At 49.7% G+C, this 14,309-nt stretch overlaps 1 protein-coding gene across 7 annotated transcripts in view; it reads right to left on the reverse strand.

Moving 5' to 3' along the window:
- ppfibp2b (PPFIA binding protein 2b) overlaps positions 1-14,309 on the reverse strand; it is a 52,237-nt gene that overhangs the window by 30,232 nt on the left and 7,696 nt on the right. For 6 of the 7 annotated variants that reach the window (XM_084671225.1, XM_084671221.1, XM_084671222.1 and 3 more), the window contains exons 2-3: positions 12,053-12,149; positions 8,064-8,278 (exon numbers count right to left, since the gene is read on the reverse strand). In XM_084671225.1, coding sequence (XP_084527351.1) covers positions 8,064-8,278; positions 12,053-12,116 — 279 coding nt within the window. In that variant the 5' untranslated portion in view covers positions 12,117-12,149. Of the gene's footprint in view, positions 1-3,287; positions 3,437-8,063; positions 8,279-12,052; positions 12,150-14,309 lie in introns of those variants that run through there. The other variant, XM_084671224.1, reaches the window with a different exon arrangement.

Genomic DNA, 14,309 nt, shown 5'->3' on the forward strand with positions numbered 1-14,309 from the left:
CTCTCTCTCTCTCTCTCTCTCTCTCTCTCTCTCTCCCTCTCCTCTTTTTCTCCCTCCTTCTCTCAGCAGTAAAATGATGTGAGGATCCTGACTGGAATGTGTGACTTTCACCGAAGGCAGGAACACCCTGCCAGAACTCTATCAGGGGGGCCACACACACACAGACACACACATGCCGACAGCTGTGACAAAGCTGTTCCTCTGAGGTCATCAAAGAGCGCTGGGTATTTGGCGAGGGGTCACTGTCACCCAACTGGTTTGTTTCTAGCCTTTTTAGGAGTGGCCGTCTGGCCAGGCTCAGGGCCCTCTTCCCCGGGCTGACCACCCAGAGACTGGGTCGAGCCATGCCCATGGCCCAGTGCCAGATACGGCTGGGTGTTAGAGCGAGGTGTGAAGCGATAGCTTGTCAGCACAGTCTTTAACCTCAGATTAAGTCCAAAATGAGAAGAATACAAAAAAAAAGTAGCCTACATTAGCAAAAAAAATGAAAATGAAAATGAAAAAATAAATAAATATATATTTAGATTAAATACACAATTTCAAATTCTGATTTTGACAGTGTAGTCCCCTCCCTGAGGAGCCCATGTGACGGTGGTCTGGTGCGCTTCCGGGCTCCAGACCCAGCCAGGGGGCTCCAGGGAGGCCAGAGGTAAGAGGATGTTTACCCTCACCACGCAGGACAGTCTGGGTGCTCAGGACTGTTACCCACGAGGCACTGTAAACACACAGGCTCAAGCACACCAGACAGGGGGGGAGGGAGAGAGGGAGGGAGGGAAGAGGGAGAGATAAAGGGGCTATGAATGAGGACCGATGAGATGAAAATAACGTAACACACCAGGATGTGTTCTGAAAGGAACAGCAAGAGAGCAGGTAAACATTGACATTGTCCATTCAAGTCTGTAATAGTATGTAGTCACGAGGGAACCCCAGTCATTACTGCAGGCTGAGGCCTGGAGAGTTCCCTGTTGAGATTAGAAAGTTCCTGTCACATTCAGAAAGTGTCATGACTACAACTCCCTGCGGCGTTCAGGGAAGTGTCATGGGAGACAGTTCGTATCTGTGACAAAACTCGTTACATGCAACCCAGACCCACGCACTCCAACACACAATAAAGCCCTTTCGTTTGGCTTGCCGAGGAACCCTGTTGTGTGGAAGTGTCTGTCTGACCAACCCACATCGGAAATCCCCTTTTAACTCCAGGCAGAGAACTCTCTACTAGAGACCAAAGTAGAAGAGAGGAGAAGAGAGGAGGAGAGGAGGAGAGATGGGAAGTGGATAGAAGAGGAGGGGAAAGATGAACAGAGGAGATGAAAGGGGAGGATAGGGACGGAGGGGAGAGAGGAGAAGACGAGAAGCGAGCGGAGGGAGAAAGGAGAGGATGGAAGAGGGAGGCAGAGATGAGGAGCGGGCCGGAAACCCTAACTGTATGATTACACAGGCCAAGAATGCATGACAACATATACAGTACAAGCCAGGGAGAACCACCTACTTTAATGATCCAAAACCCGGCACTGTTCCCCGAGTTCAAATGAGACCACAAGAGGCCTTCCTGTTTCTACGGGATACCGGAGCATGGAGGACGAGCCGGATCAACCTCCAACGACACAGATCATGTGATCAACGTTCCTCCACGCCACCTCACACATCGCAGCATCACGCTTAGCATCTCCTCAACATGTCTGTTGACACGGCGACCACAAAAACATGTCGGACTGCAGAATTTGATTTGGAATATATCATCTAGCTCTGGGAACACTAAACCCACCTTGTAGTGAGTTACACCCTCGACTCAACTCTATCAAACCTGCCAGACAGATCTGTCCCATAAACAGTTTTTCTCATTCAAATCCAATAACTGATGTGGTTACAGGAAAATATGCTCTCTCACAAGTAGATGCCTCATGTTTCCACAACAAGAAGTATGTCTGTGTGTGTGTGCGTGCGCGTGCGTGCGTGCGTCTAAGTGCGCGTGTTTATTTGAATTTGAGCAGCAACTTGTAAACAAAGACATAGCAACAGTGTAAAGCCAATAAGAGATCAAGGCTCCTTTGTGTCACACACACACACTCTCTCACACACACACACACACACACTCACAGACACACACAGAGACACGTACACATACACCCTGACATGACATCATGCAGAATGGAGAGGATGGAACAACAGTGTCGGATCAGAGACAACCCAGCCCAGTGTGAACAAGAACGACACACTGCACCTCACACCAGCTCCTAATACACAATACTGAGAGGAGAGGAGGGGAGGGGAGGGGAGGGGAGGGGAGGGGAGGGGAGGGGATGGGAGGGGAGGGGAGGGGAGGGGAGGGGAGGGGAGAGGAGAGGAGAGGAGAGGAGAGGAGAGGAGAGGAGAGGAGAGGAGAGGAGAGGAGAGGAGGGGAGGGGAGGGGAGGGGAGGGGAGGGGAGGGGAGGGGGGAGAGGGGAGAGGGGAGAGGGGAGAGGGGAGAGGGGAGAGGGGAGAGGGGAGAGGGGAGAGGGGAGAGGGGAGGGGAGAGGGGAGAGGAGAGGAGAGGAGAGGAGAGGAGAGGAGAGGAGAGGAGAGGAGAGGAGAGGAGAGGAGAGGAGAGGGGAGGGGAGGGGAGGGGAGGGGAGGGGAGGGGAGGGGAGGGGAGGGGAGGAGAAAGAGGAGAAAAGAGGAGAGGAGCTGAAAGTATGTTGTTGTTTGTCTCTAACTTTGTTTGGTAAACACCAATCAGCTGTTGGTGAATGATGCAGTCCCTTATCTGATACGTTCCCAACAACAAACACGCTTACTCTGAGCCCAATAACAAGAAACACCCACTCCACACTTGGCCTAATTCAACACGTTCAACACATACACTGCTCAGCACAGTTACATCCACTGACAGTGTAACTCAACATGCAGTCTCCTTCAACACAGTATAACTCAACAAACAGACTAGCTCAACAACTAGAACAACACTTTCCACAGGTGAGCACAGCCTAGCTCTGCTAGCTGCCGTCCACCGAATGCCCTGCTCCAGGAAGACTCTATTAGAGTACAAGACAACAACTCCACATGGGATCACAGTAACAACCTCCTGAGCACGCAAGCATCTCATTGGAGCTAGACACACACATACACACACACACACACTCACCCACACACAAGCACACGCGCATACTGTGTAAACAAACATTAACTCGTTATCCAGTCCACAAAAACAGAACAAGTATCCACGGTCACACATCAGTGGAAACAATGCACCACAAAGCCCTGGGAAGTCCACACACACACAAACAAACAAACAAACAAACACACTGACCTTTTTTAGCCAAGTGAAGTGCTTATAGAAGTCAATTTCAGTCTCCATGCTGAAGGCCCATTGCTCCCCAGGTCTACTCCCTCAATCTGCTGCTGAGCAAGGACCCAGAACTCCCTCCTCCCACTCTGTCTGTCTCTCTACTCCCCCCCCCCTCTCTCTCGTCTTTCCTCCTCTCTCTCCTCCTCCTCCTCTATGGCTTCATGTCCCTCCTTCACACCCTCTCTCTCTCTCAGCCACACACTCTCTTCTCTCCCTCCGTCTAGTTTGCACAACCGCACACGCTATCCGTCTCTCTCTCTGGTCCAACCCCTTCTTTCTTTCTTTTTCCTCGAAGATGGCTCTCCCTCCCTCCCTCTTTCCCTCTCTCTCTCTCTCTCTCTCTCTCTCTCTCTCTCTCTCACTCTCTCTCTCTCTCTCTCTCTCTCTCTCTCTCTCTCTCTCTCTCTCACTCTCCCTCCCTCCTTTCCCCTCCCTCGCTCTCTCTCATTCTCCCTCCTTCTCTCTTGGAATGCAGTGGGAAGTTGACCTAGGCACTGTCCTACACTGGCGCTCAGCTGGTCTGCAGTGGAGAAGGTTTTATGATCCCAGCTCTGCCTCCTGACTGTTCCCTCCCTGCCTCCCTGCCTCCCTCTCCCCTCACTCCTCCTCCCTTCCTCCCTCCCAGTCGTCTCTTCCCTCCTCCCCTCTCCCCCTCTGCCGCCTGACAGACAGACGCAGACAGCCAAATGTCCACACCCCCCAGGCCAGCTAGTCACAGTTACAAAGTTAGAAAGATCAAATGAGAGAAAGAGAGAGAGAGAGAGAGAGAGAGAGAGAGAGAGAGCAGACAGAAAAGCAGAAAGACTGAGAGAGGGAGGGGGAGAGAAAGATCACATGAGAGAGAGGGAGAGAGTGGACCGAGAGAAAGCAGACAGATTGAGAGAAAGAGAGCAGAGAGAGAGAAACAAAGAGGAGAGAGACAGAAAGAAAGAAAGGAGGGAGATCAGACAGAGAGACAAAGAAAGAGAGCAGAGAGAGAAAGAGAGACAACAAAAAAAGCAGAGAGAGCAGACAGAGAGAGAGCAGACACGGAGAGAGAGAGAGAAAGAGAGAGAGCAGACAGAGAAAGCAGACAGAGAGAGCAGACAGAGAGAGCAGACACAGAGAGCAGACAGAGAGAGCAGACAGAGAAAGAGCAGACAGAGAGAGAGCAGACACAGAGAGCAGACAGAGAGAGCAGACAGAGAGAGCAGACAGAGAGAGCAGACAGAGAGAGCAGACAGAGAGAGCAGCCAGAGAAAGAGCAGACAGACCCCCCAGCATCTGCTGTCTGTCTAAATGTAACACAGCAACAGGCTGTAATGTCAGTCTAAACAAGATGCCATACCAGCAGCTCCCCCTCCCTCACTTTCCCTTGTCTTTCTCCTTTTCTCTCTCTCTTACTCTCTCTATCCTTCACACTATTTTACTCTCTCTTTCCCCCATTCCTTTTCTCTCTCACCCCACTTATTCATTTAAAGTCACAATGGAGCCTGAAGTAAAAAAAAACTTTTCAGAACATTCTCTGGTGAGGGGTGAAAGACACTACTATGACTATCCTTCAATCTCCACTTGTTCTTTCCTAACCATTCTGCCTCGGGCTAAAGCTGTCTTTCTCTATTCAAGCCCCCTATGCGCTCTCTCTCTCTCTCTCTCTCTCTCTCTCTCTCTCTCTCTCTCTCTTCTCTCTCTCATCTGCAGCTATCCAGCTGATCAATGCACCGTCTCATAATGCAGCCTGGGCTCATTTCCACAAGGTTCCACTTCCTGTGCATGAGACTCCATGTAACACCCAGTTCCATACACACACACAGTGTGCACACAGACACACACCACACACACGCACACATACACACACCACACACAGTGTGCACACAGACACACACCACACACATGCACACATACACACAGAGTATACAAACATACATCAATCTTTTTGTGAGTTTCATATACAAACTAGCCAAACACAGAGACCTAGCAGTTATGTGTGTTTGTGTGTTTGTTTGTGTGTGTGTGTGGAGTATATGTGTTTGTGTGGAGTGTATATGTATGTATGTGTGTATGTATGTGTGTGTGTGTGTGTGGAGTGTATATGTATTTATGTGTGTGTGTGGGTTAGGGTTAGAGTGTGTGTGTCTGTGTGTGTGGAGTGTGTGTGTGTCTGTGTGTGGAGTGGGGGGGTCATGTATGCAGGGCATGCTGCAGCGGCCCCCGCCATGCAGACAGTAATAATTAGCTGCAGTCAGCGAGGCTGTCTTTGAAGACTTGGTATGTGACAAGCCAGCCCACTCCAGGAAACACACAGCACTGTAAATCCTCCAGAGTACATAGCACACATAGTACACATAGTACTAGTGCTCTAGGTCATCCTCTGGCTCATTCTGCCCAGAACGAGTCTTCATTAGCTCAGGTCACGTTTGAAATCCCCCTCCTCAACGAATCTCTTGATGAGAAACATCTTTACGTCTCCCAGAGAGCCACAGACTGGGTCAGCTCTGATCTTTAGACTTGCGAAACCTGTTGGGTGCTCTATCTTCCACAGCACCACACATGAGAAGGTTCTAGATTGCGCGGAGATGAGGACGGGACACACTCTGCCGGCTGTGAAGAGGTGAACAATGAGATTGTTTAGCAGGAACTTCGATCAAAACAACTCACATCTTACTGTTCCTTCTCAGCAACAAGTATAGCTTCAGGGCAGCTTGATTTACCTTTCTAGGTTGAATTGGTACTATGGAAATTAGTTTTGATTGTCCCCTTAACTATGTTAAACATGCAAATCTAACAACCCCCTGGGTTGAGGTCAGTATTTTGTCACAAGTGTTGGGTCCCTGTGCCCAGGGGCCTAGCATGTTACTGGCATGTTCATAGTATGTTATTTACATTTACATTTATTCATTTAGCAGATGCTTTTACCCAAAGCGACTTCTAAGAGAGAGCTTTACAAAGTGCATAGGTCTCTGATAATAACAAGATGTAGGGGTACATCTCTTTCCCTGTCTCTCTTCCTCGCTCCTCTGTGCGTTTCTCACTGAATGTGAGGGTTTGAAATGAAGTGTGCTTGTTTGTCTCTGTGTATACATGTGAATTTGTGTGTGTGTGTTACAGAAAGTGTGCTGAGCCCTTATGAGGGCAATGGGTTCTGTTTGATTGAGGAGCGTGTGTGTTTGATCCTGCTTTGCCTCAGCAGCGAGGGGAAGGAAGGAGAGGAGGAGAGGAGGGGAGGGGGAGGAGGAAGTAAGGAGGAGAAGAGAGCGTGTAGCACGTGAGACCTCTACAGTCCAGATAGAGCAGAAACTTTAGGCTGAGGCACAGATACGGGATCAGATGATCCCACAGCAACGCCACATTCTCATCTCTCTAAGGGAGAAAGCCACAGGACACAGGACAAGTAAAAAAAAAAAAAAACTCAGCCAATTCAACTCACCAGCACCTACCCCCCCCCCCCCCCCCCCCAGCCTCAGGCCCCAACAACAATAACAAGTAGCACCAGGATACGGTGGTTATTTTAACAACATTACAATACTTCATAACAAAGAACAAAGCCTCTCTCACAGTGCAGATGTCATGTGCTTGTCATTTTCTCAAATATGACCCAGCATATCACGCTGTCGACAGACACCCCCCCCCCCGCCCTAAAAACTGGTCATGAGGTGCACCCGCAGCAAACCGAATGACAACTCGCACACGCCCAGCGTGACGACCAAGCAAATCAGCACACCAAAACCTATGATCATCCACTGACTTCTCCCGGCAGGACGCGCAGACCAGAAGAAGGAGGGACGAAGACTTACCCTCGGCCCAGCCTGAGGTGACCTCACGGGACGCCGGGGCGGCGAAGATCGAGGGAGTGTGAGACGAGAAGGAGATGGAGGGGAGGTGTGAAGGGAGGGAGAGAGAGAGAGAGAACGTCCTTGGAGAGAGGCAAGGGGAGAGTGAGCCGAGGAGCGAGGAGCCGACGGAGGAGAGGCTGTGAGGGAGAGGGCGAGAGCATAGAGAAAGAGCGAGAGCGAAGTGGAGGGAAGAAAGAGGAGGGTCTGTCGAAAGCAGGAAGCTGGCCCCTCGCTCTGTTCGTGTCTCGGAGGAACACTTGGGCTCTTTAAACCTCGTCCGGACCTTCTGGTCTCCCCGCTCCAACCCCCTTCTCGCCCCCCTCTTCTTCCCCTTTCGGCCCCCTCCTCGACCCTTCTCCCCCGTCCACCCCCCCCTCAGCCCCCTCCTCCCCCAGAGCCAGGCTCCAGCTCCAGCCTGCAGCTTCCCTCCCTCCCTCCCTCGGCTCTGAATAGTGTTGGGCCGGTGTGAGAATCCGGGGATGTATTGGAGCTGTGGAGTGTCACAACACGCTACGGTGAAGGAGAGCAGAGGAATCCAGCCCTGGCCTGACCCCATCCTGGTCTGACTCCCTCGCACGGACCCTCAGGGGACACACTTCTCTCCTATGTCATTTATGGACACTGTGAGTAAGATCACATTGTCTTTGATGTTAGATAACGACAGATACTTCCTCCGCGTAAGAAGTGTCCTGTCACAAACAGACCCATGGAGAGAGAGAAAGAGGGAAAGAGAGACATAAGAGAGAGAGAAAGACAGAGAGAGAGAGAAAAGAAAGACAGAAAGAGAGAGCACATAGTATCTCAAGATCTCTGCTTCCTACACTAAACCCCGTTACAGTAAACCGCATCCGATTGGACCACGAAAGCTCCAAGGCCTCCAAAGTATCCCCCACCCTTGGTACCAACGGGGGGCCCCCCTGCTCACCTCTCCGTTGTCCAGCCACAGCAGGAGCGTGTGGACAGTGGTGCTGGAGACCTGGGCCCGGAGGCTGGCCCTGTCCTCCTGGCTGGCCTGCAGCTCCAGGGCCAGGCGCAGCTCCTCGGCCAGCTGCAGCACCTGCAGGGGCCCCGCCGAGACGCACGAGGATGGGGAGCCCAGCTCCAGCAGCCCGTTAGAGTACTCTGCTGCCGCCTTGGAGCCTGGAGGGGAGGGGGGAGGGGAGGGGAAGGAGAAGGTGGGGGGGGGGGGGCAGGGGGGAAGAGTGAGAGAGACAGACAGGGAGGGAGGGAACAGGGGGAGGGAGACAGGGAGGGAGAGAGGGAGGGAACAGGGGGAGGGAGACAGAGAGAGAAAGCAAGAGAGGGAGGGAGAAGGAAAGGGGGTGGGAGGGGGAGAAAGAAAGAGAGAGAGGGAGGAAAAAAGAGAGGGGTAAAGTAAGAGAAAGAGATCAAGAACAAATGATTGAGATTAGAGTTGGGATAAAAGGACAGTCATGAGGCACATACAGTACAGTATTCACTAAGCACACTGGAAGCTGTTTTCATTTTGCAGAGAGAAAAAGAGACAAAGACAAAGACAGAGACAGAGAGGAACAGAGAGAGAGAGAGAGACAGACAGACAGACAGAGCGAGAGAGACAGACAGACAGACAGAGCAAGAGAGAGAGACAGACAGAGTGAGAGAGACAGGTCATCCAAAAAAGTCACCTGATACTACCGTTTTTGCGTCCTGATTCTCAGGCTTCATTTACTAAAGGCTTACACAATAAGGCATTTCAAAAGAGGGGGCATCTACACTGGGCTCTCTGCATAGATGATCGGAGCGATCCTCTTTTCACAAAACCTTTGTCAGACCAGACAGGTAAACACCAGAGGTGACCAGAGGTTGAGCAGTGCCAATCAGCTTAGTGCCTAACTCCTCTCTTCATCCATCTCTCCATCTCTCCATCTGTCCACGTGTCTCCTGCATCACAACCCATCTCTACTCTGGCCCAGACAGACTTTTAACAGTACATCTGGGACTACAGATCACACACACACACACACATCTGGAGGCTCTTATAACGTTGTTGTGCTGTAGGGAATTGTCCGACGCAGCAGTTTAGCGGTCCAACATCAGTGAGGCAGCCCTCGCTGACACCTGTGGCAGTGCTGCCTCGGGGCAATCAGTAACAGGTGGACAGACTGACTCGCTCAGAGGCTGGGAGAGGAGATCTGCTACACGCCAGCTAATCCCACATTGGAGAGAGGATCACAGCACAGGATTAGCATGGAGACAGAACGCTCCAGTACTCGACCCTTCTGCCTTCTCATCGTCTCACGGCACCGAGACCTAGAACACGGAGCTGGCTCTCTACTTCTCAATACTGTACTGTACTGTGTGTCCAGTCGATACACAACGTAGTTACGTGATGGTGATGATGGTCGGGATGATGATGCAAACCCATGGGCTGCTCTGAGCTCAGAGCAGAGGGACCAAACACAGTGAAGTGCATGTTGTTTGTGTGTGTTAGTGTGAGTGTTGAAGTGTGTTAGAGAGTGCGTGAGTTAAGAGTGCGTGTTAGAGAGTGTGTGTGTGTGTTAGAGAGCGTGTGTATTAGAGAAAGTTTGTATTAGAGAGTGTGTGTGTGTATTAAGAGTGTGTGTGTGTTAGAGAGTGTGTGAGAGTGTGTGTGTTAGAGAGCGTGTGTATTAGAGAGAGTGTGTATTAGAGTGTGTGTGTGTGTGTGTTTGTGTGTGTGTTAGAGAGTGTGTAAGAGTGTGTGTGTGTGTTAGAGAGTGAGTATGTTAGAGAGTGTGTGAGAGTGTGTGTATGTTAGAGAGTGTGTGAGGATACCCAGAGCAGCCAGAGCTGCAGCAAGCAGAGCTGCAGCCCCAGAATCTGTCCAGCGCCCGGGGCGGTGGTGGGCGGAGGAGAGCCGGGCGTACAGGAAGGGATTATTCACGCCCGCCCGCTCGCGTCTCCTCTACAAATATCACGAGCATGGATGCAGCCAAACACGAGTGTGTATCGGTCGTCTGATATGTGCAACGCACCCAGAAATACGGACAAGATTTTTCACTCTGTAGCATGAGCGTGCATTTTGGATCTGTTCTTTTCTGATGGCAAATACCTTTGAACATGATTGCAGACATACACCCAATCTTGGCAAAAATGTGTATTAAGCATTTCAAGCATTCAAATAAGACTTGTACATGGTGCCATTCCTGTAACTGTTAACTATTTCTGTCATGGCCAGTAGGTGGCGCATGTACAGTACATTGCTATCAAATCCACATAACTCTTGAGCATGAGAAAACAGTCAGTGCCCACATTCGGACGTCATCAGAACTCCTGAACCAGTCTGCATTCTCAAATGGGAACCTTTTTTACTCAGTAATCAGACCGGCTTATTAAAATACCTGTGACGATTGGGTCTAAGAACTCGGTCAGGGCAACAGGATATGAATTCTACTTTGTGATGAGTGGACTCTGAGGAATGGCCTCTTTAATGAAAGTGAGCTTACAATGGGACGACATCACAAAACACTGCATCTGAAATGAATGAGAGGATATGCTGGGACAGGAGGATGGTAAGAGAGGGGAAGAGAGAGGGGGGAGGGTGGAAGAGAGATGGAGAGGGTGGAGGAGAGAGGGAAAGGGGAACGGGAGGAGGAAAGAGGGGGAGGAGAGAGGGGCATCTGAACATGAATGTTGTGAGTGGGGGAACTAATGGGCAAATTAGGAGCAAGATAAGGGGCCAGGGAGCAAGGGGTGGGTGGATCCGTGTATGTGTGTTTATGTGAGTGTGCGTGTGGTATGGGAGTGGGTCATGTTCCCTGCAGCAAGCTTAGCCATTGCCAAAATGATTTAACTAATCAAGGCTAAATGGTTAATGCAGTCAGTCAACAAATTGTTGAGTGTGTGTGTGTGTGTTTGTGTGTGTGTGTGTGTGTGTGTGTGTGTGAGAGAGAGTGTGTGTGTGTGACAGGCTTGACATGACAGTTTGTAGCCGATGGGGGCAGCAGGGTAACTGGCCATCAGTGTGAGAGGAGGGAGACAAGCCATGTGACAGGCTTGGGATTGTGTCACAGCTGGACTACCGATATATCTGTCTGTCTGTCCATCTATCTTGTTAAGGCTGACTGCCAATGTGTGTCTGTACGAGCAGACCTACTTAAAACAGAAAGGCATACAGTTAGTTGTAATGCAGACAGACAGGCATGTAGCCAGTGGTAGGGTACAGACAGACAGACAGACAGACAGGTCTATAGCCAGTGGTAGGGTACAGACAGACAGACGGACAGACAGACAGACAGGTCTACAGCCAGTGGTAAGGTACAGAGAGATAAGCAGCAATATGTTTCCAGACCCATGAGAGCAGTGTCGGGTAGAGCAGTGTCACCTTCCTCAGACAGACCCCATGTTTTATTCAGCAGCTCATTGCTATGCTATTAGCCTGCTTTATCCTGCTCATTGTGTCAGGGGGTGAGCACACACACATTTGCACGCATGCATGCACATACACACACACACACATCTTTCATTGAAAACACACGCACGCACACACACACACACACACACCTGGCATCAAACACACGCCTGCAGTTTTATCTATTTTGTAGAACAAATGACTGTGTAATGACAGTGCAGGACAGGTTAAGTCCCACATACACCTGTCATGGGCACACACAGTGAGTACAAAATGGCCCCCAATGTCACACTGGTGAAATAGTCACATTAATATACAGTATTACTATATCTCAAGGCAACGTACAGATTGTGTATTTTGTATACCTGTCACATAACATTGTGGGACAGTTATAGGACACTTTTAAGAAAGTATGAATTATTTATTGTCCTGGCTTCATTTACTTACAGTAAAACTGAAAGAAATGACCTCCTGAGGCAGGACTTGTTTAAGGAGTTGTTGTTTAAAGGGGAAATATTAATAAACAAATCCCAATTTGTGCGACTAAGTTGCTGAGCTCTTACCAGCGATGATGTCATCCATCTGCTCCAAGGCTGCCTCTAACATGTGACTGGCGTCTGATTCCATGGCAACAGCCGGCTGCCTTCGCCTGCTGACGTCCTGTGAGAGGAGGAGGAAGAAGAAGAAGATGACTAGAGGAGAAGAGAGACATTCCAAGTGTGATGAAGTCTTAATGGCTTCAAATTCAAATTGCCTTCAGTGTGCAGTGGATGTCTGTTGGTGAAATAACAAGTGGAATGTTTTACAGATTACACACATAATAGATACTGTATGGGTACAAAACTGGAAGGCCTCTATTGAATTAGGACACATTGATGCTGTTTTCTTCGTGCCTCTGTCACCAATCCGAGAAGTCAGCTGACAGGCTCAAACATGGCCTCTGATTCTCTTTGGAAACGATCACTTAACGCCTTCATTATAAGCATGTCACACAATGGAAAAGATGTTCAAACTAATCCCCTCATCGAATCCTTGAAATGATTTGGAATTGCATGGATACATACACTTACAACAAAGTTTGGTAAGCTCCAGACACATCTGTGGACAGATTGACTGACAGGCAGACAGACAGACAGACAGGCAGACAGGCAGGCAGGCAGGCAGGCAGGCAGGCAGGCAGGCAGGCAGGCAGGCAGGCAGGCAGGCAGGCAGGCAGGCAGGCTGCTGAAAGGGCTGTGGTGTCTACATTGTTATTAATCAGCAGGACCACATTAGGCTGGTTGAGACACTTGCGGATAGCTCCATTCACACTCACTGACAGACCCTTTGTTTAACTGGTCAAAGGACGGTTTAGTGTTATAATAACTGCTGAAATCATGTGTCTATGTGTTGAACCCTCAAATCCTTAAAGAGCCTGAGATTAGACACTATGAAGCCAGGGGGGCTTGGTACTGTGACAGTTAAACACAGTGGGACACTAAGCTTAATAACCCATCCACTCTACTATACTGGCCTACTGTATGCTCTACTATACTGGCCTAGTGTATGTAGGCCATGCCTGGTCATGCAACTGTGGAGCATGTCAAGGCAGAGACAGGCTGTCAGTATAATGAAGGGCCTGGTTGGACTTCATCAAGGCAACAGCTCATGTCTTGTGCAAACGAACACAGCACCCCCTGAACATGATTGTATTTGAATCTTTAAAAAAGATTAATAATACATGCTGATATATAGACAGCTTCCTGTTTCACCACCCAGATAAGGAACTATCTGTTTATTGATCTGTCCAGGTAACTTCTGGTTTGGTAGAGTTGATCCTGAAACAGACACACCTTGTTCCAGTCACAAACTCCTGTAGAACAAGTTGATCAGCCCGGGTTTAAATTTAGCTGCCTCGGTTGACGACAGCATTCAACGACAAGTAAACTGTGATGTCAGTTTTCTGGGGTTTTGATGAATGCAACGGCCCGTGGGTCTTAATAGCTGATCATAAAAAAGAATCCTGGAATTGTCATAGGCCTACAGATTATCTCACAGCTCCCCCAAGCACAGACCCAGTCTGAGGAGGATCACTACAGTATAAATACGGGGGGGTTTCCTGTATGACGGTGCAGTTTTACTGCTAAACAGCATGTTCTGCAGACCTCAATTCTCTCTTTTTGTACACGGAATCTACCTGTCTCTGCAACCCCCGCCATTCTCCTCCCATCCCCTTCGCCCTGCTAAACTGTTGACTATGGAGAGAATGAGCGTTAATCCCGCGCGGTGCAGTCAAATGACATTTGTATCTGAAACTCAACACCTCAGCAGTGACTGGCTGAACTAGCTCAACAGTCAGAATGCGGGAAGCAGCGAGTCAGGAAATAATGACAACAAGCAGGGAATCAAACAGGGTCTGCAAACACGCGCGGCAGAATCAATGCAATATAGTATTTGCGACTGATTGTTGGTGTTGAGCACAGGAGGTTACTTTGAAGCAGACCGACTTCGGTTAAACAGACAATTCACTTAAACATAAACAACTGCATCCAAACAGTCATTATCCTGAAGTCAGGCAAGAAAATGTTAGAACTGCAAACTGTCTGGGAATGGGATGCAGTCCCAGCTAGCATGTGACCGACGGGGAAGCAGCGGTCCACTGGTGGCATAGTCGGCGGCCCATCAGCGGGCGCCACCAGCGGCTGGTGTTTTGCTCACCAGTGGCAGCCTACTCCAATTCTTACGGGTTGTAAGTGTAAAACGCTCCGGGCAAAATGCAAAACATGTGGCCATTACAATGTATCCTGAAGTCGCTTGGGACCTGCTCTACCATGGAACCTA

This window comes from Hypomesus nipponensis, chromosome 14 (genome assembly GCF_054491055.1).
Source record: "Hypomesus nipponensis isolate SF chromosome 14, ASM5449105v1, whole genome shotgun sequence".
NCBI lineage: Eukaryota > Metazoa > Chordata > Actinopteri > Osmeriformes > Osmeridae > Hypomesus > Hypomesus nipponensis.